Source organism: Cyanistes caeruleus, chromosome 1 (genome assembly GCF_971803275.1).
Source record: "Cyanistes caeruleus chromosome 1, bCyaCae1.hap1.1, whole genome shotgun sequence".
NCBI classification, from domain to species: Eukaryota; Metazoa; Chordata; class Aves; order Passeriformes; family Paridae; genus Cyanistes; species Cyanistes caeruleus.
This window is the reverse complement of record NC_141701.1, coordinates 135,954,837-135,979,825: the sequence shown is the minus strand read 5'-3', so window position 1 is coordinate 135,979,825 and position 24,989 is coordinate 135,954,837. Positions and strand designations below refer to the sequence as shown.

The 24,989-nt window shown below is 39.2% G+C and overlaps 1 protein-coding gene across 2 annotated transcripts in view; it reads right to left on the bottom strand.

Moving 5' to 3' along the window:
• GPR158 (G protein-coupled receptor 158) overlaps positions 1-24,989 on the bottom strand; it is a 180,844-nt gene that overhangs the window by 8,774 nt on the left and 147,081 nt on the right. For both annotated transcript variants that reach the window (XM_086861388.1, XM_086861377.1), the window contains exon 7: positions 11,008-11,246. In XM_086861388.1, the coding sequence (XP_086717514.1) occupies positions 11,008-11,246 (239 nt within the window). The remainder of the gene's footprint in view (positions 1-11,007; positions 11,247-24,989) is intronic.

Genomic DNA, 24,989 nt, shown 5'->3' with positions numbered 1-24,989 from the left:
GATGGAAGGAAATTTGAAGCACTACAGTATCTTCTGTATGTGTGAGTATCTATGCAAAGACAATACACATGTATATAAGTACACACATAGGCATTCAAACTCTTTTGGATATTATCACTGTATATGATATATTTGGTTTTAATTTTACACATCTTTTTCCAGATCAGGAACCTTTGCATTCATGGTATCTCAATTTTTCAATTGACAAACTTAGAGACAATGCCTAAAAATGTCTTGTTTGTTTTTATAATAAGTACTACAGAAGTCTGACATCACTTCAAATATTTTTAATTGTAGGTATGGTTCTTTTTAGAGAGGCAGATACAGTGCTACTACCAGATTATATGCTTTTTAAGACAACACTTTCATTTCAAAGGTTTATAACTTAGATAAAACAACATATTTTGTGTTTAAAAAATTCCTCTGTTCATGATAGTTAATTTTGCTGGTACCCATAATATGATGAGTCACTTCTGAGAGTCTAATGCACTTAAAACAAATTATGTGTTTTTGTTAGGCAAAAAACGAGTAAAGGAAGAAAGGTGTCTGAATCAGCCTAAAATATTCAGTTAGAGCTAGCTCATCTGCACCCAGCAGTATCTGACTTCAGCTTCCAGTGGACAGCCTGATGAGATATCATTTTGATCTTGATATGAATGAAGTGATTTCCTAACCATCTTGAAAAACTCCCAGGAAAAAGCCCCTACAGCTCTGTCATGTAGTTATGAATAGAGCTGGTGCCAGTCCATCTTGCCTTGCAGTCTGGGTTGACAATGCCTGGAAGTGTTTGAGTGTCACCCAGCAATGTGCAGTTCCATTTAGATCCCTGCAATGCCAGCACTGCTCCAGACCAGCTTCACAAACTGTGATCCCATTGTTACTCATACACTTTTGTCTTGTTGAATTCTTGCAATAAAAACTATAATTAAATGCAGTATAATAGAAAATTAATTATTTTTCAGACTTATTTTTGCCAATGTTTTCTCTGTACTGTAACTAAAGCTGGTGATCAGTGACATCACCCTTTGGAAGTGATCAGCAAATAATTACTGGTCTGGTTTCAGTGATGACACAAATGCTTGTAAGCCCCACCAGACTGAAATATAATGTCAGCACTGAGTTCACTGAAATGGGAGCACCTGTTCTCATTAGAACAGGTCCTCCAGTTCCTCCACTTTTAGTAGTCCATGAATGCTGTAACTTACATATAATATATTGTTATACCATTTTGAGACTCTAATTTTGCTATTAATTCCAGCTAAAATCAGTAAGAGACAGGTCTGGATAAAATGAATTCAGTTACATCGATCTCTCTATACTATGACAAGAGTTCAGTTTTAACTCTTTGCACATTTCTTAATGAAAAATGTATGTCCTATCTCCAGGATCATAACTTTTATTAGAATACATCCTTTACAGACCCAACAGCCTTAACAGTTACATAAACCCAAACATCTGAAGGAACATAATCCATCCAAACTGCTGGTTTTGTGTTCTTCGTCACCAGATCCTAACAATAATAAACATTTTGCCTTTTGACTAAGTTAATAGTCAAAAGTAAAGTCAATAGTAGGATTTGAGGCCTTACTGAGTGTCAAAATGAAAAAAATCTTGGTATGAGTCTTCTGAGACTGTGTATCCCAGCCTGGTCTTGAGCTCAAAAAAAGCACACATGCAAGTATGTTTTTCTCAAATTCCTCACACACTTGGGAAAACTGGCTGCTACTTCCATTTAATTTCTAGAAAATTAGCTATGTTAGAAATGAAATCTATCATTTTAGTTTCTTAAAAACTCCTGCACAGAATGGCTTACCAAGCCATCTTGATCCAGAAGTCTTTCCTGAGCTACTGGAATACAAATTTGGCTTCAATGAAATAAGAATAAAGGTGTTTTGCCTATCTCTGTGGTTTGGGTTTTCTTCTTTAGGTAGTTGCCTCACATATGCAGAATCATGGCACTGAAATGTATTGCTCTTTAAATGACTTTAATTTACTGCTTTAATTGCCCCAAAATGATTTAGTAGAAATTGAAAAGCAGAAAATTGTTAGAATTAGGCTGCTAAAGCCAGATCACTGTATCTTACTGTCCTGTCTTCTGTGGAAATCCTTCATACTAATACTGTTCAGCAGGGCACCTCTAACATGCCAGACAATGCCTATTTCCTCACATTTTGCCTTTCATCCAAACTTCTCCTGCTCCCCAACATGAGCAGCAGAACTGAATAGATGAGCTAATTGTGAAATAACAGACACACTCCACAAAACCACCTATGGTCTGTTCCTCCTCTTTCTCAGCTGTAGTGAGAAGAGCCCCAAGCTTCTTTCTGACTGAAAAGATCAGTTACAAGTGCTAACAGAGGCTGACAGTTTGAAAAGGTTTGGCTTTCAATGAAATTAAAATACTCATGTAAAATTTAATATGCTGAAAGTATTCTTATTAGAAGAGTGAGGGCCAAATTTTGCTTACTTTTAGAAGAAAAAAATAAAATTGCTGTAATTTTGAATTAGTGGGGTTTGGTTGTTTTGTTTTTTTTAATATAGAGCAAATAAAAACGGAAAAACCATACTTCCATTAAAAAAAAACCAAAACAAACCCTTACAACCCAAACATTTCAATTAGCTGGGCTAAGTAAGAAAGCAGGTTGCATCTGATCTCCAAATCTGATTAATTCTGAAAATTTCAGTTTTCAGTTTCACAGTCATACTTACAAGGAGTTCTTAAGACAAGAAGCAATTTCAAAGTATTAATGTACTGAAGCATAACAGTAGTTTGTACCATTCAGTGCATAATGCCTTTAGAAAAGCTTTACATTTAGAGCAGAGTTGGCATTCCTGTCTGCAGATAATAATTACTGTGACATCTGGTATGGAACACAAATACAGAAGAGCTCTTAAAACATAAGGTAAAATAACAGAGTTCCTTAACTTGCTAAGTCCAACGTTACAATAATTTCATCAGCAATGACAAAACAAAGCAGACTGATAGAAAACTAATTTATTATCTAAACCACTAATTAAACAGCCTAATTGTATCGTGTAAAAGCTGTGTTTGGGGGGAAAGCCAGGTTCCTATAATTACCTACAGATTGTTAGTGCAATTTGCAACAAAAATCTGAAGGTGTTATGAATCTGAAGGTGCCATGTTTCCTACATGGCCTTTGTACTTTCTCAATATAAAGTAAGGTAACATATTAATGTATTTATTACTCCAATGAATAAAAAATACATAAATAACAATAGATGGATGGATGGATGGATGGACGGACAGAGATAGATAGATAGATAGATAGATAGATAGATAGATAGATAGATAGATAGATAGATAATTGAGTACATCTGTCCACCATGCAGCAAGGTTCCAATGTACAATTCATCTGTTGTTTATGGGACACTAGTGACTGTTTTGCACCAAATATCTTTAATGGTAAAATTCTGTGAAATGTGATATGAAATTTTTATTTGGCTTCCTGAATAATTTTCCAGTAAAAGTCTGGTGTAGAAAAGTGACTTTCTGACCACTAAAGGAATATCTTAGCATACTGCATACCTGTCAAAGAGCAAACTCAAAGCTCAAAACACAGGATCCTATGATTTAGCACAAGGCTTATAAATTTTCACATATTGAGCACAAAACCAAAAAAACCTTCCTTTTCCCCTTTTGAAAAAATGATGGAATTTCCTAGGAGAGAGAGCAAACAGCTGTTCTCTGGACAGAAAATGCAGAGTCAAAACAATAAAACATAATACAGTTCTGAAAAAAAACTTGCAGTAGTTACTCTGTAATAGTCCAAAACAGGCATTCAGATTTGGGAGAAAATCTCTGATAGATAAGACGTTAAGAAAAAGCACAGTTGTTTCAAAGGCATATATGGATGCAGATATGAATGGAAAGTAGGAGATGAAAATGTAAAGTGACCTCAATATGTCATGTGCACAAATGAATTAGTCTTTAAATATCTCTCTTCTTAGTCACTACCTACTTCTTATCCACAGAACCTTTTATCTGGTCTTTGCATTATCTGATCAACCTGCTTAGTACATTCTCTGGTGTTTAAAAATCAGGATTCGTCCTTGTCTTCATGATGCTATTTATGTCTTTAGAAAATGAAGCAATTTGGAGCACTTAGCTTGATCATCCAATACAGTGGGCCAGACTCGCCTGATGCCACTGGCCTGTTACAACAAAGTGTGTGCCATGTCTGCTCACTTGAAATAATTTTAGGCCACTGCTCATACTCTGCATCTTCTGATAACGAAGGACAATGACATATGTCCACAGTCTGTGGTATGTATCTGCTTTACAGAAAGGGTAACTTTACTCAGCGTTGTTATTTCTGACCTAATCAAACTTTCTCAAAAGATCTGGGTTAATATATTTTCTAGGTTTTGCTAAACACGCAGTGGTTTGTGTTGCTGGAGCAGAAGGAAATCCCCACGTGAATCCATCGCTGCTTTCACTCCTGCTATGCAGATGTCTGCACTTCACCTAATCAAGGCTGCCTAATGACGAAAGCTCTGCAATTTGCTGCAAATGACATTTGGATGTCTACTGAATGACAGGAAAGACTGCAAGGGGGGAAAGTGGTCTAGCACACATGCACAACTGACTTCTAACTCTGCTTGTGCCTCAGGCTCCTATGAATATTTAAAAAAAAAAAAACCATTTGAGTCCCCATTCAATCCAAACTTTGCAGAGGTGATCATTTTTTACAGAAGTGGGAGCATTTTTCTTGCAATTTGGGTGCCAAATATGCATTTTTGCTGCAATTTGCAGCAAAAATAAGCATGCAGGGGCTATATTTGTAACCAGTGAGACCATACAAGTGTTGCAAATATATTTGACTAAGCTGTGTAACTGAACCAAAGGCATTGCAACATGAACAACCATATTAAATGGACCATATAACCCTAATCTCACTGTGCCTCAGTTCTGCCTGTGTGAAATAGGGATAATGCCACCCTGTCATTGTAGGACAACAGTGGAAATAAATTCACCCATATTTCTGAAGAGCTTAAGTCCTAAACTCTGGGTTTTCTTCCTGACATGGTCAGGAGAGGAAAGTAAATTATTTCAGACTATCCTGGTTGCTTCTCAGCTCTCCTACCCTGGCAGAAATGCCTTTCTCTTCATTCTCTTCTTCATGCCAGCCCCTCAGTGAAGATGGCTGTGGGCTCCCTGGGGCCAGGACACCTATTCCTGGGCTCACTGGCACTCTGCTGTCCAGAAGCTACTTGCAAAAAGAAGACATCCCTGAAAGATTAAAGACCATTTTCATGGCTTTTTATGAAGCTTTATGTCTGACTGCATTTACTTGTTTAAAAAGCACCACCACAGGCCAAAACCAGGCCACTGCTCCCCAGGGATGGTGACATAAAAAAAGCTGTGACTTGCCTAAGTTCAATTGGTATTCTGAACTCTACACTGTTGGTAAAATAGTACTGTTCCAACAATTATGCCATTTTTCCCCAGGTTTTAAGTTCTAATTACTGATTACCACTCTTCTTACATCCATAACACGCTACGACAACCCATCTATTTCTCTACCACACTTCACTACATTTTAAATCCTGTTTACTGAAATAAAGTGAGCTATGGCTTTGGAAGCACAGCTCTTCCATCCGTTCATTCACTCAGGGTGCCAGCTGGAGCTGAGCATGCACCATTTTAAAACTGGAAAAAAACTGTGTCCTCGATTGCTCCTGTGTTGCCAGCCAACGCAATCTCTTTCTGCATCGCTGTGTCCAATCTCCCACCTGGAGAGTTGCACCATGTCATAGGAGAAGCTTTTTTCTTCAACTGAAAGGATTTTCATATATTTCAATGAACTGTGATTACAAGTCTTTAGTCTTGAGTTATTCCTAGCAAATTATAAATTACCAGAGGTTTATCTGTCTCTCCCACCATATCTCAGCATCATTTCAATTAGCTATGCACAGCAATAAAGAGAGCTATTTGTGATGCAAGAATTGATGGTGGCAGATTCAGACTCTTTTTTCCTCACAGAACTTCCACGGCCTGTGGCTGTGAAGGCTGTGAAAGAAGAGTGGGGTCCTTGGGCTGCTGGGGAGGCACAGCATGCTCTGTCCCCCACACTGTCACAAGACTGCCTTGCAGGTCTACTCAAAGTGATGCAATGGACATGCAGACCATGGCCTATGGGTGCCCTAGAGATGGCTTTTTCTATTTTTTAGAGATCCACTGACCTGAGTGTGAGCAATACACCTAGGAGTCTCACTGCATTAAACACATGCCAGTCTCAGGTCTCTAGGAGCTTCTCTCATTTCTGCACTTCTTTTAGCCCCTATACTCAAGCACTTTCTTAATTCCTCTGCACAGATGTGCTGTCCAGCCTCATGACTTCCACAGCTCATTGTTGTTATAAAGTCAGCTGGACACTTGTCTCCACGTGCCCCATCATCCTCTTCACTTGTGTGTGGATGAAAGAGGAAAAAGAGGATCAGCTGAAAACTGGCTGAGTGTGGGGCCTCTTCTCTCACATCTTAAAGAGGATGCAAGCAAATGTCAATGGCATCCAAAGTACTTAAAATATTGGAAAGATTTGGAGCAGTAGTGTGCTCCAAACAGAGTGGTGCAAAGACAAAAGGAAGTCAGAGCACCTTCCAGCTTCTCCTAAACCACAGGGGACTTGCAGAAGCAACTAAATATGGCATTCACCAATACATAAACACGTGGCCCAGGCAACACAGACATGGTTTCCTGTGCAGAAATATTTTGTCAAAATCATGCCTAAGTAAAGGGTACGGAATTTCACTAATCAGGTAACAGGTAACAAGAAAAAGCAATGTTACTGCAGGGGGGAATGCAACTCAAACTGCAAAACCTGGGGGTGCCAGCAGCACTCCCCATCTTGGTGCAGTCCCTCATACTCTTCCAGATTTACCTTATCCTAGTGACATAAAACTGTGCGCAGTGCTGGTGATGTGGACTGTGGGAGGACTGCTGAAGAGGTGTACAGGGTGGCAGGAGGAGTGGCTCACAAGCAGAAAAGAGACAGAGCTGACAGTACTTTGTAAAACTGTTCTTTTCCTATCTCTGCTGCAAACATTTTATACAGCCCTGGTCTTATCACTTAGAATAAGCTTTTCACAAGTAATCACTATTTTTACATGATACATTTTTTGAGTATCTAATGTGAGAAATGAAGCCAGATCCACACCAGTGCTGAATTCTAAGCATCTCCTTGTTGTTCTTTCCACAGAGACTATAAACAGTACTCTGAAAAACCAGTCCCTCGATGTGTCAAGACAGACACTGAAAATGGATAATTCTGGCTATAATATTTGTACATTGATGCTAAGGGAAACATGTTTAAAAATGCCCATTTGAAAACTAACAGTTCTTTATTCATTGCATGCTCTGAAAAACACACCCCAAATATGGCACAGGGCCACATCAAATGGTGATAACAAAAAGAAATAATAATCACTCATTCACTGAATGCAGAAGAGGGCCTGTAGAAAATGTAATGAAGGGCCTCATAAGGATGTATTACAATGCTCTGGCTCAAAACTGTACAGGAAGTCTTGATGCCAAATTTTTCAGAGCCCATCCTGGCACTTCATGCCCTCTTTAGATGCAAAGATTATGTATGTTAAATATCAATAATGAACAATGGGAGGGAGTTCTTCTGGGAACAGTCAAAAAATACTCACTTTGTTCCTTTTCCTGGCAGAGAGCATGCAGTAATTATGAGGAAGTTTGATATTTGAAACCCTCCTGATGCGCAAGACCCAAAGCATGACCTACAGATGTGTGGGCCATGGTAGCAGCTCAGTGCAGTGGAGCAGCACTGCTCTTGCTAGAAAGAAATCAAACAGGTGCAGGGGAAAAATATCTCCATGTTTTTAGTTAATACCTGTCATTCACTTCTGGTTTAAATAAAAACTAAAAAAACACACACAGAATGCATGGGTGATTTTTTAAAACTTCCCTATCCATTTGGGGTGAAACTGGCCCTGTTGAAGTCAAGAACATCCACCTGTTAAGATTCCACCTCTGCTTTCTGTGCTTCTGCATGCATGTTTATGTCCCTGCCTGTCTTTTTCTCCTCCCTGGGGCTTTGTTCATTAAACTTATTATATTGTCTCTCTTTCCAGTTTCTGGGAAGCTCTTTTAAATCATGTGCCAATATCTGTTACACTTACAGGATGTTTTCCCCTGAAGATAAAGAGTAATAGCTTGATTTGCAACACTGCAAGCCCTTAGGCACTAGAATATCACTTGGTATATCACTTGGAATATCACCAGGTATCACTTGGAGGTGTTTTCTAAGTCAAAATCTGATGGTGACAGGTACAGGTATAGAATATATTCAGGCCATAAGAAAAAGGCTTTGTGGGTGAGTATTTTCAAGGCCTCAGGTCTTTCTCTTCAGTCTCAGACTGTCAACCATGCCATAGTTTTTCTATGAGACAGATGCCCCGACCTTGAAAGGGATGCAGAAACTAGCACAAAGGAAATAAAAGAATAAGGCAAGTGACAAATAAGCTACCCACAAGTATCCAACCCTAAAGAAAATACACACTAACTTACAAACCCAAAGGAAAATTCACAGCAACTTACATTACATTATGTAGATAAAATAAGATTCACTGAATGCTAATTTTTCTCATCAGCGTATCACAGAGTACAGAGGCAATGCCAGAAATGGTGATAACCATTGTGTGTAAGTCCCTATGTGTCTCACAGAGACCATCCTCTTAAACTTAATGGAAATGTAAATATAAAACATTCACTGCAATAAAAGTCTCCGGAGATAGAGTCTAAGTAGCGTGATTAGTGTGGAAAATGCTTCATAAATCCCAGTTCCAATAATCACTGGTAGCATACAGGATTCATCTCATTATGACTTTGTAGCAGAGCCTTGTTAATTCTCACTTCACTAATCTGTGACCTTGAAAATTCCCTGTCCGCATTTCAGTGAAGTGTTGACAGCTGAGTGAAATAGGGAAGTATTCCAGCAAGGGCTACAAGTGACAGAATATATCGCAAAACTCTCGCTAGATTTCTATAAAATACTGTGCCTGACTGAATAAAATGAAATATCAAGTCTTTCATAAATTGCCATCCACTATTCTTATTTTAGCATTTGAAATCGAAGAGCAGAATCTATCAATTAATTTATTAGACATTATATTTTGCAAGGCTGCTGCCATAGGAGTAAAAGGAGTTCTGTGTAAATGACATTACTTCTGATACATTTCTGAGATGAAGTATATAATTTTGGGATGAGTTCCTATTGACTAAGCTTTTCAGGCCGTTATTAGCCATAAAAATCTTGAAGTCACATGCACACATATAAAATATATATATATTTATATTTAGACCACACACGTTACTACAGTCTTGTAGGTGCTTATCTCCTGCTACCACTAATATGACTGCAAAGTTTACTGAAGAGTTGCATAATTCTGTTTATGAGGTAGTGTGGGTAAGACAAAATGACCAAGCAAAAGAAATTCTGCCCAATTTTCCAGGCTCGAGAGTTCACATTGCTTCTACAACCCCTGAGTATATTTTGAAAAACATTAAAAACTCTTCTAATTGTAAACATACCTTAAAAACATACCTTTTTTTCCAAAACTAGGCAGACAGCAACTTACATAATTTCTTGCCAAAGATACAATGGATGATAATTGGGTATTAAGATCTGAGTTGCTAATCACTACACCACCAGAATTACAAAACCCAGAGACTAAAAACATTTGTTGCCATTATGCAAAACCATTGCTATCAAAATATTAATAAAAGTACACTGTCAAATGCACCAAAATTTTGATCCAAAATGGGTTAGTGCAGATGACATCATCAAGTGTTTAATATTTAACTCTTCTTTGTTAATTTTACAACCTCTCTGGCAATACTACTATTCCATTACTGCAAAGTACACTCTTCAAAAGGACTAAATTGAGATGCATTTCAAAACATGCTCCTTCCTACTCTTCTCTGTGTGGTTTACCAGTGAGCATATTGAGAGATGGGGTACCCCTGTGCCTGACTGCCTCTGAGATCTTACAGAAAGGAGAGAAAAGCAGAGCACAGGGGAACCTTGGAGCTATGGAAGCTCCTCAGTGAAGCTGACAGCAATGCTTTGTCATACAATGACTTTCTGTACGCCAGTCTCAGAGAAAACACTTCTGTCCATCTCATCTGCACTCTCATGTGGAGAAGCCACCATTATTTCTCCCTAATCCTCAGTAGCAGAGCTCTGTCAGTGGGATGTCCATGGCAGAAGCAGGGAAAGGGCAGAAAAGTAGGAATTAATTTCAGATTTCAAAAGCATTGTATTTGAGATAGTAGGTGGCTAGCCTGGGCTGTACAAGCAACACTGGCTCTAGGTGGAAGCACTGCATGGGAGAAAGCACATTTCCCTGTATAGCTGAACCCTGGCACTGTTTCTTACAGAGTTAAGGAAACAAAAACTAATCCTTTCTCTGCTTTATACGACTTCTGCAGGGTTCCTGTCTATTCCACGCAAAGCACATCTAACAAATACTTCAAGTTGGTGCATTTGATGCTCATTTCCTATTCCCTGTACTTTGATACCAATTTCTGTAAGATTATGAATGAGTGGTGTTGGAAGTTCTTTCTTTCCTCACACAAGAACTCTGTCCAGTTCTGTGGTGCAAAATCAAAAGCCTTCATTAAACTAGTCACAATTTCTCACTTCAACAGTAGAAGAACCATCGAAGAGCTTCAATAGCAGAAGAGATACTTCTTCCTTCTGCCTTCAAAGACAAAATGTCTTGAGCACCCATCACTTTCTTACTACAATCCAAGTTACAAACCTTTGAAAGTCATAGAAGTGTCACCATATTTTTTTTACTTCTCAGCCCATTTAAAAAACATTTATGCTGATATTTTACTGCCATAGTTCTCACATATTAGGCAGTCTGACAAAACCTTAATATATTCTAAAAAAAGAAAAATTAAAATGCATCAAGCTTTATTTTAGAAATTAAAGATAAGCTAGAAAATTAACATACCAACAGCCATCATGTAATCCCAGCGGTCTATGAGGCACATATTGAAGATCAGATGGTCAGATGTTTGCCCTTGACCAATGAGTGGAATGTTTCTCTCCAAATTTTGGGTTATTGCAGAAGTCCAGCCAATGAGAAACCAAAAGACTACCAGAAGAATAACAGACAGCATCCTCATCACTCTCCCACCTGTCATATATGGAATACGCTGAGCTGTTCGGGACAGGAATACCTTCAAAACCCTGAAAAATTCAGACAGTGCAGAATTAAGAAGAGCAGTAGTAGCAGCAGAAGAATTAGACTTTAATTTTATTTTGGTACCAGATTATTTAAAAAACAAAGTCAACAGTCTTTCAGTTTGACAGTATGTATAAGAACGAAGTTTGGAACATTATTACTTCCATATTAATCATATTTAAATGGAACTGATTGCTGCCCAGAGACTGTTACATAGCAATAATAGAAAATATTAGCAATGCTTATGGTAGAGACACACATTTACAGGCTGTCTTGTCAAGCTGTTTTGTATATTCCATCTCCCAGTGGAAGACTTCTGTCTTTGAAAGATGAAAGGTCATTTCCATAAACCAGCAACCATGTATGTGAGATTTTATTTTGTTTTGATGCTGTCTGCTCCCCAATCCTGCTATTTCCAGAGAACAAATTAACACTTCTTAGATATTTTTCCCACTGAGTTTGATGCTACTGAGACAATAACCTACTCATCACAGAAACAACTGTGGAAGGCACTTTGCTAATTAAATGGGGTTTGATTTGTTTAGAGGCAACAACACTTTTTTTGAGCTAGGGCAAAACCATCATAAGAAAAGCCACACCACACGTCAAGCACTTATACCACATAACAGCTACTGAATACACAACGCTCACTTCAAAAACAATCGCACTTATTATTAAGATAAATTTACTCCCACCAAGAACTGTTCAAGGAAATAGCACCTGCATTTTCTATCCATCACCACCTGCTAATGCAGAAAAAGGTCCTGCTAGGAGCATGAGAACAACCAAAATTTGAGGAAATCCCCTTGGGATGAAGGAGTAGTTTGATTCTTCATGTAGCACAAAGTGTGTCTCTGGGCTGCCTGCACCATGGGATCTGCCAGAAGCATCTTCTGGGAGCATTGCAGTGCTCCTGCCTTGGCCCTGCTAAGCTAAAAAGGATGAACACTGAGGAAAGGCTATCATGGAAGTTTTTATGTACCCAGACTGTTAGAAGCAGATGAGCTGAAGTTTAAAGGCTGTTTTAGACACTGAGGTGAGGAGTCTTTCAAAGTGAAGAGTTTAACTGTTTCAGTGATTTTGTCCTCAAAACCACAGTGGTTCCTGACTCTTGAGCTTTAGCATGTCCACTTGATATTCATGAAGAGACAAATTATCACTGAGGTCTTGGGATCGTGATTATTTTTCTCCCTAAAGCTGATTTTTAAAATTTCCTTGTCAGCTCTTAAGTTATTTCAGTGTACCAAGCATGAAGTCACCTCCCAAGACATTCCACAACTAGGCCTGCCTTTTCAGCAATACAAAATCACACTTCAGGTTAACATTTATGTTTGTATTTGTCTGACAGAAGGCAGAAGCAACCAGTGTTGCCTCTCAAACAACTAATAGACAAGTGTCTTTAAAGGCAGAAGCACAAAAGGTTTTCTGCATCCATATAAATGAATCAGCATTTGACTACAAACACAGCCTTCACAGTGTGCATTAGGTGAAGTCAGAGATCTGAATATGTTCAACATTATTCAGCTGTTTCCCTCCCAACAGTCACTCCACAGGGAGTCACAGTTTTTGATCTTTCCATGTTTGATAGATGTTCTGCTCTCCCTTTACAGATGCTAAGTGCCTTATGTTGGAAGCAGACTCCCAGAGACTTCACCTAGGAGAGACAGAAAACTCCACAGAGGCAAGGCAGGCCACTTGCCTCTGCATTGCTCAGCCCAGCACTACTGTTCCAGGGCAGCACTGGTGAACTCTCGTTTTCTAAACACTAAATTCCTGATTTTTATTAAAATCAGGAAGCAAAGGCTTCCCCTCTCCCTGTTGTGAATGCTGGTCAATAGTTAGCTGCCCTGAAGGGAAGAAAAATGCATTCTTTTTGTGATGAACTGGAAAATTTCACAGCTATAGTTTTCCATTTGAGAAAAATATCATCGTAAATTTTTATGAATGTTTAATTATTAGAGAAATTACACAAACCAGCTGAGAACTATTAGAATTTTTTTGTATTTTGTCTCCAAAGTAAATTCTTGATGATTCAGCTGAAAGTCAACATGTGAGCCTATTTTGGGCATGATAAGGCAGAACCCATTAGTTTTTTTTTCAGTACTAGTTCATGAACTGCTGCCTGTGAGACAGCTTTCGAAGGGAGAGGCGTGGGCTGCTCTTACATTCTTTACCTAAGCACAGTGAAACAAATAGTATTTTGCAATACAGCAGTCAAACCCCCTCCAAGTTGGATCAAATCACATCTCATTTTTTTCTCCTCTTTTTCACAAAAACAAGCATCCCCCACCCACCACAATAATTTCTACCTTGGACTCGTAGGCTTACATATAAGCCAACCTTTACGCTTCTTTTTTCAACCTCTTTTTCTGGAAAACTTTAAAGAAAGTTGGGTCAGATCAGTAATGTTGCAAATCTCCTTTTCAGAGGTTGTGGTACAAAAGCAGTCAGGCAGAACACAAGCTCCCAAGTTGAAATTCCCTCATCCTCCTGCCACAATGTGAATCCAAAACCTCACTGCTCACCACCTCAACATTGACTTACATGCTCTGTCTGCTTTCATCTTCTATGTATTATTGAACATGTATCAGAGCAGAGACAACTGCCCAGGAGTTCCTCTCTCAAGGGTACATCTCACCAGACTGGAAGGTCATTATCTTTCCTGTACCTCTGACTCATAGAATCAGAATTCACTGTAAAAGAATTGAATTGCTGTATGAGACCAGACTGCCTCAGCAAACACATGGTGTTTGACTACTGGTACCCTCTATCAGAAAACAGGGGAATTATTGATTCAAATCCCTGCCCTGATTTCCAGGTAGACAATCTTCAAGTCCTCCTTTTGCACTCAGTTCAACACCTCTATATTGGTTCAAACCAGCTATTGAACAAATAAAAGACAATTCTGACTAGGAGGCAGGAAGTGGGGCTGGTGGACTGCATTGCTGCTAGGAAATCAAATATGCCCTGGGTCACTCTTGGCACTGAAGCCAACTGGCAGAGAACAGCCAGCATCCATATTCTTACCCTCAGCACTACAATTCAGCAGGACAGAGGATGGAGTCCCAGTGCCCAGGAATGTCCTCAGATGATACTTAATTTATGAATTTAGATGTATTCCCAGATTCAAGTTCCTGAGCAAAGTAATATTTAATTATGAATATCAAGTAAGGCAAACTGGATAGACTCTTCCTCCTGTCCTATCTACAGCCAAAATTACTGGCAGCACCAGTCAGTGCCCTGGTAGAGGCTCAGGGGTCTGTTTAGGTCACTGATCTAAAGCAGAAGAGAAAATTTAACCATGTTTCTCAGTATCTTCTAGCTATACTCCCGCCTAAAACCACTCAGCATATGCAATCCACTTTTCTGCACTGCTGTTGGATAATTGAACAATCATTTCCAGTGACATATCATCAGCTCTGTTTACAGGCAGGTCAGACAGAGCACTGCAATGTGTTTCACCTGCTCTTCTGGAAAACACAGCTGCCTTCAAGCAAAGCTTTGACTCACAGACAGCTACAGCCAGGATTAAAGCTGAAATGCAATAGCTGTTCCTTTCATAGAGTAAGCAGAAGGTGCAGTTCAGGCTGAATGAACTGCCTGGGGATCACTCCATGTAACTCCCAACTCTGCTGCACCATCAAGTCTGGGGACAATCAAGGTAACAGTTTGAAGATTTTCTTTGGGGTGCCTGGCTCCATATTAATGGAGAAGGGGAGGACTTGATTGCAAACACTAAGAGCCAAGGGAAGCCCAGCAGCTGGGAAGGGAAGCGATGCTGCAAGTGGACCTGCAGAGGGACAGAGCACGCTGGTTCACAGGACTGGCTGGGATCACCAGCTTGGAAACATTAAGTGAAGCATGTGGCTGCTGCTGCAGTTATATCCTAAGATGCAATTGTAACCTTAGAAAATAAATAAAACCATATTACATTTTCATGTCATATCAACAAAAAGATGGCCCCCGAACTACCGCTGCAGAAACAGCAGAAACAACAGGTGAGAGATCCTGCTTTGACAGCAATGACCTAGCACAGTTTGTTTATTTTTTATTTCTAGCATCTGTCATTTTGTGACTCTACTGAGTCATTTCTGTCAAACTGCTCTGTTCCAGACTGGTGATTTTTATTACGATACAAAAGCTACATCAGAAAGATAACGGGTCAAGCCCTTCGGAAGTATATTGCCCTCCTACAGTGCAGGGAGTATGTCTTATCTACTTTTCTGGAGTAACACTGAATATGCCACTATTTACTTTTAGTTAGTAAACTGATGTGATTCTACTAAAAGTGAAAAGGTACCAGTGGGACATGAACGGCACCATGTCAATACAAAAGATAACCTACACTTGACACACAGACACACACACATACACAAATACTGGGTGCAGGTATAATTTCCACATCGGGAAAGATGACTGAATAAAGAACAACAACACTTAAGGCCCAAGACCTCAGAAATCATGTTTAGATAGACTCGTACCATCAGTTAGTGGCTCTTGCTGGAAAGCATAAGAGGATGGATCCAGGCTCTTCTCAGTAGTGAAAACAGGACAAGAGGCAACAAACAGAAAGTGATGCACAGGAAGCTCCACCTGAATTCATGGAAGAACTTCACTGTGCAGGTGATCACACACCAGAACAAGAGAGGCTGTGAAGTCTCCCTCACTGGAGATATCCAAGAACCATCTGGATGCAATCCTAGGATTGCTCTAGGATGACCCTGCTTAAGCAGGGAGGCTGAACCAGATGACCACTGTGGTCCTTTCCAAGCTGCCCCACTCTGTGACTCTGTGAATCTGTGTCTGCTCACTCAGGCCATTAATGGTACCACACAAGCTTGCTCCACAGTTACAGGGTAAACTATAGGCACCAATAGTGCTGGAAATACAGGGAGGGAGATTGTGCCGCAGAATTCCTCTCTACTGGAAGTGTACCTGACTTCAAATCCTTATCTGGAGGAACTGTGTTTAATAAATGGCAATATCACTATGTGAGGATATCTTAATGGTACAGTAAAAATTCCCAATCAGAAAATTTTGTGCATTTAGTTATGAGAGAAGCAGTGCTGTTTTTGAAACATTTTCTGCAACATTTCTGCTGCAGAAACATTTTCTGCAACAAATTATATTTACTTTAAAAAATGTGATTTTGAAACTACAGTTTCCTTGACATCTTCCCTAGAGTTTTATAGTGATTTGCTATTGTGGGAAATTAATTCAATACAAATGTATAATGTGTGGCTAGAATAACAAGCTGTGAAGATGTATTTTACATCAATGCCTGGTAAAATCTACCTCTAGCAAAGAGACGTGTCATGACTTAATGCTAACCTACTCCACACAGTAGTTTCCTAGATTAGTTTTAATGCTACACATATAAAGGTAATCCTACAGTCCTTGAATGAAAGTTCCCTTTCTGGATAAACACAGGCATAATTTTCAGGAGTTTGAGCAGACTGAGGAAGGTGGGAGGGAAATCACACGCAGTTCAAGGAAAGGCTCTGGGCACTGGGAGGCAACAGAACAACAATAGATTTCCCACTGCAATCAGAACCACTCACTCACTCACTCCCATGTGAGCAGCATTGGACTAACATTTTCTTGCATATTTAATAACATGGAAAAGGTCTAAAAATATTACTTGCTTTGATGAAAATTTATTCATTTGAAGTAGCTTTTGTCTGCCAATCTGTAGGTAAGCCTGGAGTGAGAAAATGTTATTTCTTTAAATGTAGCCAAGGATTCTGACATTTTTCATGCTATACATAGGTTTTGTTTTCTCCTTTCACCTGCAAGTCTAAATTCCCACCTGAGAAAAGCTCAATTTCCTGGTGGATTATAGAACAAAAAGCTTTCTCTGCCTGCTGCCAGTTCCAAGAACTGCAGCTGGAGTCTTCTGACAGACCAGCTGAGCTTTGCTTTTCCACAGTGCCTCCTTGCTCCCCAGCTCACTGCCCTGCTGCCTGCATCTATTTCAGCTGCCTCCCAGCTCTCATTGCAGGAGATACTGCAGCTTCTGCCTCTGTGTGTGTGTGTGTTGTTTTTTGAAGTGCTTTTGCTTATATCAGCATATCATCCAGGTAGGTCTCATCAGAAATGGCCACTCCTCAACAGGATTTTCCCATCCTGAATGTGTGCTGATGGATGTATTAAGCACTGGGGAGCTGAGAGGTAAGAAGGCTCAACAAGGGGACTTTTCATGTCACGTAACTAGGTTTCAGTGATGCAGACCAAGTCTCCTTATTTATTAAATCCTCATCTGCTTTGTGCTAATTATCTCTTATAATAAACCACTTACTGCACTAATACCCCCACGAATCCTGCTGAGATTAGCAGAACGACAGAGTGCCAGTGAAACGTCTGACACTCTGCTGTCAAACTCTGATGAGGCAGAGCTGCTGTGGAGCACGCTGCAAACCATTAAATAAAAAGCCCAGACAATTAGCAGTGGCATATCACAGATTGGTTAGGTTTGGAAGGGACCTTAGAGATTATCCCATTCCACCCTGGTGACATGGGCAGGGACACCTTCCACTAGACCAGGTTACTCAAAGCACCATCCAACCTGGCCTTGAACACTTTAATGTCTCCTCTTTGTCAGCTACTTGGGCTTAAGGTTACATCACACAGAGCTCATGACCACAGAACCTGATGCTTGAAGTTCTGAAAATCCCAAGTCCTTGGGATAGGCACAAAGCCATCTCTTTCCAAGTCTGCTACTGAATGGTTAACATAGCCATTTCAAAATTTTCCTCCTGACAGATATGTTTAAATAACTACATCCCTCACTCAGTGAAAAATGAGGTCAGCTCCTCAGACAATTTTCTCCATAAGCAAACCAATCATGCTGAAGTCTTTCCTTCATTAAAATTTGTGGTGATTTTGTGACAAAAACTTTACTTCATAGATCCTCAAGACTCCTGCTGCTAGTAGTTTGGTCTAAAGATTCTAAATCCTTCAGCCTATATAAGGTCAGGCTAAGTTAATTATTTACTTCTTAAAATTCATCAGGTTGCTATTATCTTTTTTTGCAAATCCAAAGCCATTGAGTTCTTCAGCCTTATAAAAGACTTTCAGAACAGGCAGTACAAAAGATCTCAAGGTCAATATTTATCAGGAAGCTTACACTGTGAAAACAGATGCAAGAACTGCCTCCTGGTAATCTTTTCCTACACCAAGCAAGAACATTTTTAAGGCTTTCATTCCAAAATTTACTTCACAGACTACTGTGGAGTTGAATGTACAAAAGGCAACTCCCCTCATAAACCTGGCTCACAATGTTCCATTTAACAAAGGCTGATGAGTAAAACCACCTGGGATGAAGAGTTCCCCTCCTTGTTAGTGCTGCTCTATCTAACAATGCTCCTCTACTGCTGAAAACATTCACAGACAATTTCAACAACCTTTTCAATTTTCAAAGGCATTTTCTAGCATCATCAATAGGGTAGCTGGGCAAACCTCATGCCAAAGCTCATAGTTTTGTTCTTAACATAGTCATATGACAAACATGGAAAGTCCTGAAATGGATAAAGCCCAAATCCAAACCGAAGTAAATTTAAGAGTGGCTATTTATATTGGCAGATATAGACAGATCATAGTGCTAATAACACCAAGGATGGGTTTAGTTCCCCTCATGGGACTTGATGATCCTCATGGGTCCCTTCCAGCTCAGCATATTCTGCCATTCTGTGTTTTTCTGTCCTTTCTTCTCCTTCTAAAGTTCCCTGGCAACTTCTGATTGGAGAATGATAAGCCCCACTTAAAAGAAACAGTACCTTTTCAGTATTTTCAATGTGGCCAGAAAACCAAAATACCTCACTCCTTTTAAGCTAAAGATGGCAAATATTCTGGTCCATTTGCATAGTGTGGAAAGTCACTGCTTTAATAAAGACATAGGAAATAACTGCAGCTGTACTATGTTTTTCACCACTTCTATAAATGTATTAGAATAATTTATTCAGGTTCTATATAAGAAGAATCTAAGGTTTTCACTGGATCAAAAAATAGTGAATAAAAATTTAGTGGATTTGAGTGAATTATAAGTCACTCTGCAGTCATTTATTGTGAGGACTGAACTATATATCCATAGCATATTTACAGATCACTATACTTAGTTTTTTGAGAACTGCACTGAACAGTAGTTGGCAGCTGAAGGAAAACAACCATAATTTCACAGATAAATTATTTGTTTTTCATGTTCACAGATAGACACCACATTGTTTTACCCTTTGTATCCTACTTGGTTAGTGGTTAAATGTGATACTGTAACTGTTAGTTTGGGTGTGCTACATTGTAGATTTGAACAAAATAAAAAGATTTCACTAAAAATATCGTTTACTTACTTTTTGTTCTAATTACACAGCAAGTTTCTACACCACAGCAGAATGAAATGTGTTGCTATGTGATCTCTTTTGTCTTACTAGCTGTTTTAACAAAGTTAAAACTATTTAACAGTGTTCTTCTAATAATATCATACAACTGTGCTACTGGATTTTCTAGAGCAGCATCTGAGATCCTGCAGCTTGCAGGGCAGATGTAGCTCCTCATTTCAGTGAGGCTGACAGTTCATGGCTGACACCCCTGGGACCCCACAAATGCACAGACCTTTGCATGGTCTCCACAGCCCCAGCAAGGAGGAGCTTCCCAACCCTGCTCTAAAGGAACAAATACATTGATTTACAAGAGCTAACCACAGAGTCTGGGTTTGGATTTGTATCACAGAAGCTTCAGCGACCTAATGATTTTTTTTAAATATTCCACTTGCAAGAGATGAAAAGCAGGAAAATTGATTTCTCCTTGGAAGTCAGATTGTGTTTGCTTTATAAAGTTTCTCATGATGATGAGATTTTCTTGTGGATCTCCAAACGCCATGTGACATCTGGCATTATCTACATTTGTAAGACATTAAAGATACAATTTTTTAAGAAACAATGGGGTCAGTAGACGTCTCTGATGGAAGTGCTATTTCTCTGTTGATCTACAGACTGCTGAGCAAGCTCAGATGTGGGAGACAGCAGCAGGTAACATTAGGAGACCTGGAGCAGATGCAGGAATCTGGAAACAAAATTCCCAAGAAACAGAGAAGATTGTGGAGCATTTGATGTAACTTTAAAATTAATGAAGCTGGATCAAATCAAGACCAGCCTGCAAGAGCATGGCACATGAATCAAGAATTAGGCACAAACACTGATACCTCTGGTCTGATGCATCTCATTGCTTTCAGGTTTTCCATCAAAATAATAAGTCACCTGATTGACCCCTCCATCAGAATTTCTGAGTTCTCTCTTTGTCTTTTCAGAGAAGGATCCTGCAGGAGCAGCTCCACACAGTGTAAAGGTGTCACTGACTGTGGGTCCAGCTGCATTTCCAGAGGAGTATGCATGTCAAGAGAAGTATTTTTCAAAATAAACTGGTTTAAGTATACTGCATTAAAAAAAAAAACCAGTAAAAAGGAGACTAGGAAAAGAACAGTATCTGTGGAGCAGATATTGACTAAAGCACCATACACAAAATCTTTTGGCATTAAACTGTCTCCTCACAGATTTACTTGCAAGCACTTACTTCCTTTTCTGCTGTGCAATGACGTTCTTACATACTACTTTAAAATGGCAATTCATTATTAAAGGTGCAGGAAGCAAACATCAGCATTTGAAGGGACAGAAACCCATCCTGTCTTTATATACTGCAACAAGCCACTGTTTTTATGCCCTTACGTCTTTCAGAGTGTGTTTCTGTCCTTCCATTTTCTGTCTGACAGTGTTTCAGTGCTGGAAGTTACTGTGAACTGGCTAAATTTCTTCCATTTTGAATGATCAGAAGTATGTGAATCTTTACATATCCAAATGAAGCCATCTAAATGTTCACTTTTTTAACACACTATCCTCCTAATCTTACAATTTCATTGATAATCATAAATATATATTTCTTTTGAACCATGAGGACAGAGGAGGAGGACACACTGAAAGGTCCAGTCTTTGATGAGTTGTGCTCCTACTTAGATACTTTCATTGCCATGCCAGATAATTAAACAACTCAGATGCAGCAGAAAAAAACTTGATTTTATTTCCTTTAGGTTTGAGAAAGAGTAATAATCACACCCACTGGATACAATCCTTCCCTTGATCTACAATGCAGACTGCCATACTTAGCAGAGTTCAGAAGAGGTGCTAGACTGCCAACACCCTTATTATATGCTGCTAAGTTGACAGGAGTTAATGAAATGTGGTACAGAAAGACACGTAACTGCATTATTTAGTTACAATATTTGTTGCTAGTTTTGTGCCCATTTTAATAAATGTTTACCAATTTATAATGTGATTGACAGGCAGCAGTGTTTTGTATCAATTCTACTGCAAAAGAAGGTCTTTATCAGTATTGTGTTCTCCTTCCACTTCTGGAATAAATATTAACTTTATCTCATGGTTGTGTTTGCAGGTATCATGGTTAAGGCCTTCATGCGTATTACAAAGGAAAGTTTATTCTTCAGCTTGCCTGCAAAAGATAAGATTCAAACCACTTTTATAAGAGATAAAATCGGGAACATCTCCACCTCTCACAAGATACAGCAGTGGCAACACCAATAGAAATTGAAGCCATAAACAAAGTTAACTTCATTGAATAAAATTTCCATGTTATAAAATATTGTTATTATTAAAACATTCTTCTGTAAATGTGCACCTGGAGTAGCTTACACCAAATGGAGTGAAAATGCTGGCAAGGGTATAAAAGCTCATCTGGCATCTGGGGAGTTATTACATCTCTGGTTGATTAACTCACAGAACAGCCAAGGTTGGAAGAGAGAAATTGAGAAGTTCTCTGATATAACCCTGATCCAAGCCAGATCAATGACAGCAGGTTAGGAGGACCTTGTACAGTTGAGGTGTGAGTTATTAGACTGTGTCAAGCATCTCCTACAGGGGGGGAAGCAAGAGGCCAATTGCTGGGACACAGGAGCAGTGACCCTCTGTAGAACAGAAAGTCTAACATGAAGGTAAATAGAAAAGGTTTCCACAGAAGCTTCACTGCAAGTTCCAGGCTCTCAGGAGATGTTTAACATGAAGGAACAACATAATACAAAAATATGCCTCTATCAATATAGGGGTACAGATATGGCTATTAGAGGTTGCAGTACTACTACAGACCTCCCTTTGCTTTGCTAGTGATCTTATTTTACATTCTCCACTCTCAAAAGCAACAACGACAAAGCTTCCAAGCTTTCATTACTTCAAACTCCCGTCTTTTCTTCTAAATATAGATGATGCAGAGGACAAGCAGACATTAGTTCATAACCAAGCTGACAGTCAGCTGAATTCCCTGACAAATTTCCCAACTTACTTGTTTTCTTCACTAAGAAATTTAGAAAAAAAAAATCAACAGTAAAGGTAAGCAGACCAAAATAGAATTTTTTAGGTACTTTAGTAAGTCAAACACCTCTCCTGATGGAAGAACAAGAGCCTGCATAAGAAAACGAACATCAATGTGCAAAATAGTTTCTCAGCTAAACCAGAAAACAAATTCTGGTCAGAACAAAGTCAAATAAAGAAGAAAGAGAAGAATGCATTTCTTCAGTTTATAATACCATAGTAACAATACAAATGACAAGAAAATCCAGTGGTCAAGAAGCCCCAGTTGTATAAAACTGACTCTTAATAGAATGTGTCCCTATGGATTCCTGTGCTCTGATTAGCTTCAGCTTGACTTGTGCAAGCAGCACAGTACACAGCAGTACAAAAGAACCCCCTGTTTTGGCATATAAAATAAAACACACAGTTAAAAGAAATTTAAAGGCTAGTAGTCTGGAATCCTTGCATAGTGTCAGCAATATCTGATGAAAATTAACTCTTTGATAAGCTTCCATGATCTATTGGCAGGTAAATGCTCAATCAACTATGTTTACTCTCAGCATATGTGGCAATCAGAAAAAAAATGCTAATTAGGTTTATCACGAGTACTTCTGAGGAAGCTACAGTTTCTTGGAAACTGGTTTCTGAATGTCTGTCTGAATTTAAATTTTATGAAAATAATTAAAGTTGCACATCTTGATAATTACCTGCTGGGCAAGAACAATCCCATGCAGCAGCACATTCCAGAAGCCGACTGGCTGGAAAGGAGCTTTGCAGAGGATGACTTGGGGACACTGGTGGACATCAAACTGAGCATCAGCCAGCAGTGTACCCCTGTGGTAAGGAAGGCCACCAGCCCTCTGGATCATACCTGGCACAGCATGTTCAGCAAGTGGCAGGGGGAGATGCTGTGCTTTCCTCACCGCTGGTGGGACCAGCTCCAGGCTCCCCAGTACAAGAGGGACATGGACATCATGGAGATAAGCCCTGTGAAGGGCCACAAAGACGGCTGAAGGACTCGATGGCTTTAAGGGGAGAAGCTGAGGGCTGGGACTGTTCAGCTTGGAGAAGAGAAGGCTCAGGGAGAAACTTAGCAATGTATCTAAATATCTCATAGGAGGGAGTAAAGATGATGGAGCCAGACTCTTCTGCGTGGTGCCTTATGACCACATAAGAGACAATGGGTACAAACTGAAATCCTGGAAAACCCATGTAAACATAAGAAAAAACTTGGAGAAATTCAGAGCCTGATTGTACATGGCTCAGAGCATTCTGATCCTGCTGAGCCTGCTCTGAGCAGGTGAGTTGGACTCTATGATCTCCAAGAGCCCTTCCCAACCTCAGCTTTTCTGTGACTCTGTAATCTGTGTGCAGTTGATATACAGATGTATAGATGGAAGAAACTACATTTTTTTGGTATGCTTTCTGTAACAAGCTTTTTAATCAGACCTTAAATCTTAAGATTTAATATGCTTTATAACTGTATCAGTATTAAAAGCTCAGTTAGCAGTAGAAGCTCTTTTGTATAACTTGTTCTATGATCTTGTTCTGAGCTTTGACTGAAAATTCTACAAGGCATCACAAATTATGCTCTCAGGGGCCCACTAAAGTACACATTTTCACTTTTATTTTTCAAATTTATTACTATACAGTACTGTCACTCATTCTAATGAGGGAAATGCAATTACTCAGACTCCTCTGCATGTTTATATACATCACTGCAACATACAACTTCAATAAATAAATGTAATGTTCTATTTGTCATACTGAAATAAAATACTCAAGTTTAAAAAGCCAACTGCAAGAAATACTAACTCTCATCATCTGTGTTTTGTCTCACAGAGGAAGAAATAGCATCATCTAATGTGTTGAGTTCCACAAACTGTTGTTTTGTTTTCTGCATAAAATAATGAAAGAAATTATAATTTAAGTTTCAGTCAAAGGTTTAGTTGTCAAGAAAAACAAGAATAATGTTTCTATTGAATGAGACACAGGAAAGCTAATCTAAATGCCACAATATTTAGGACAAAAGAGCAAGAGTGGATTGCTATGAGATGGATAAAACACTCCTGTATTCTCACTGAAATCAAATGTAAAAGACATAAAAAAATACAGACACAGGCAATCTACCCACACAGAGCAATGAGACCCTACTGCCAAAAACATGGACTGAAGAGAATGGGAGTAAAATGCAATAAGCTTGAGGCTCCATAATATCTGCAAAGATAAACTTAAGGGCAGAGTTCCACCTTCCGTTTGTGCTCACATACACATTAGAAATGTTGACAGCCATGCTGGTTTTTTAGAGAGTAGTTGTTTAAAAAGAAATACTGCAATTAGAGAGACATCAAGTAGTGCTAAGAAATGCAGTGGCAATGACCTTGCTTCACAACAAATAACCCAAGG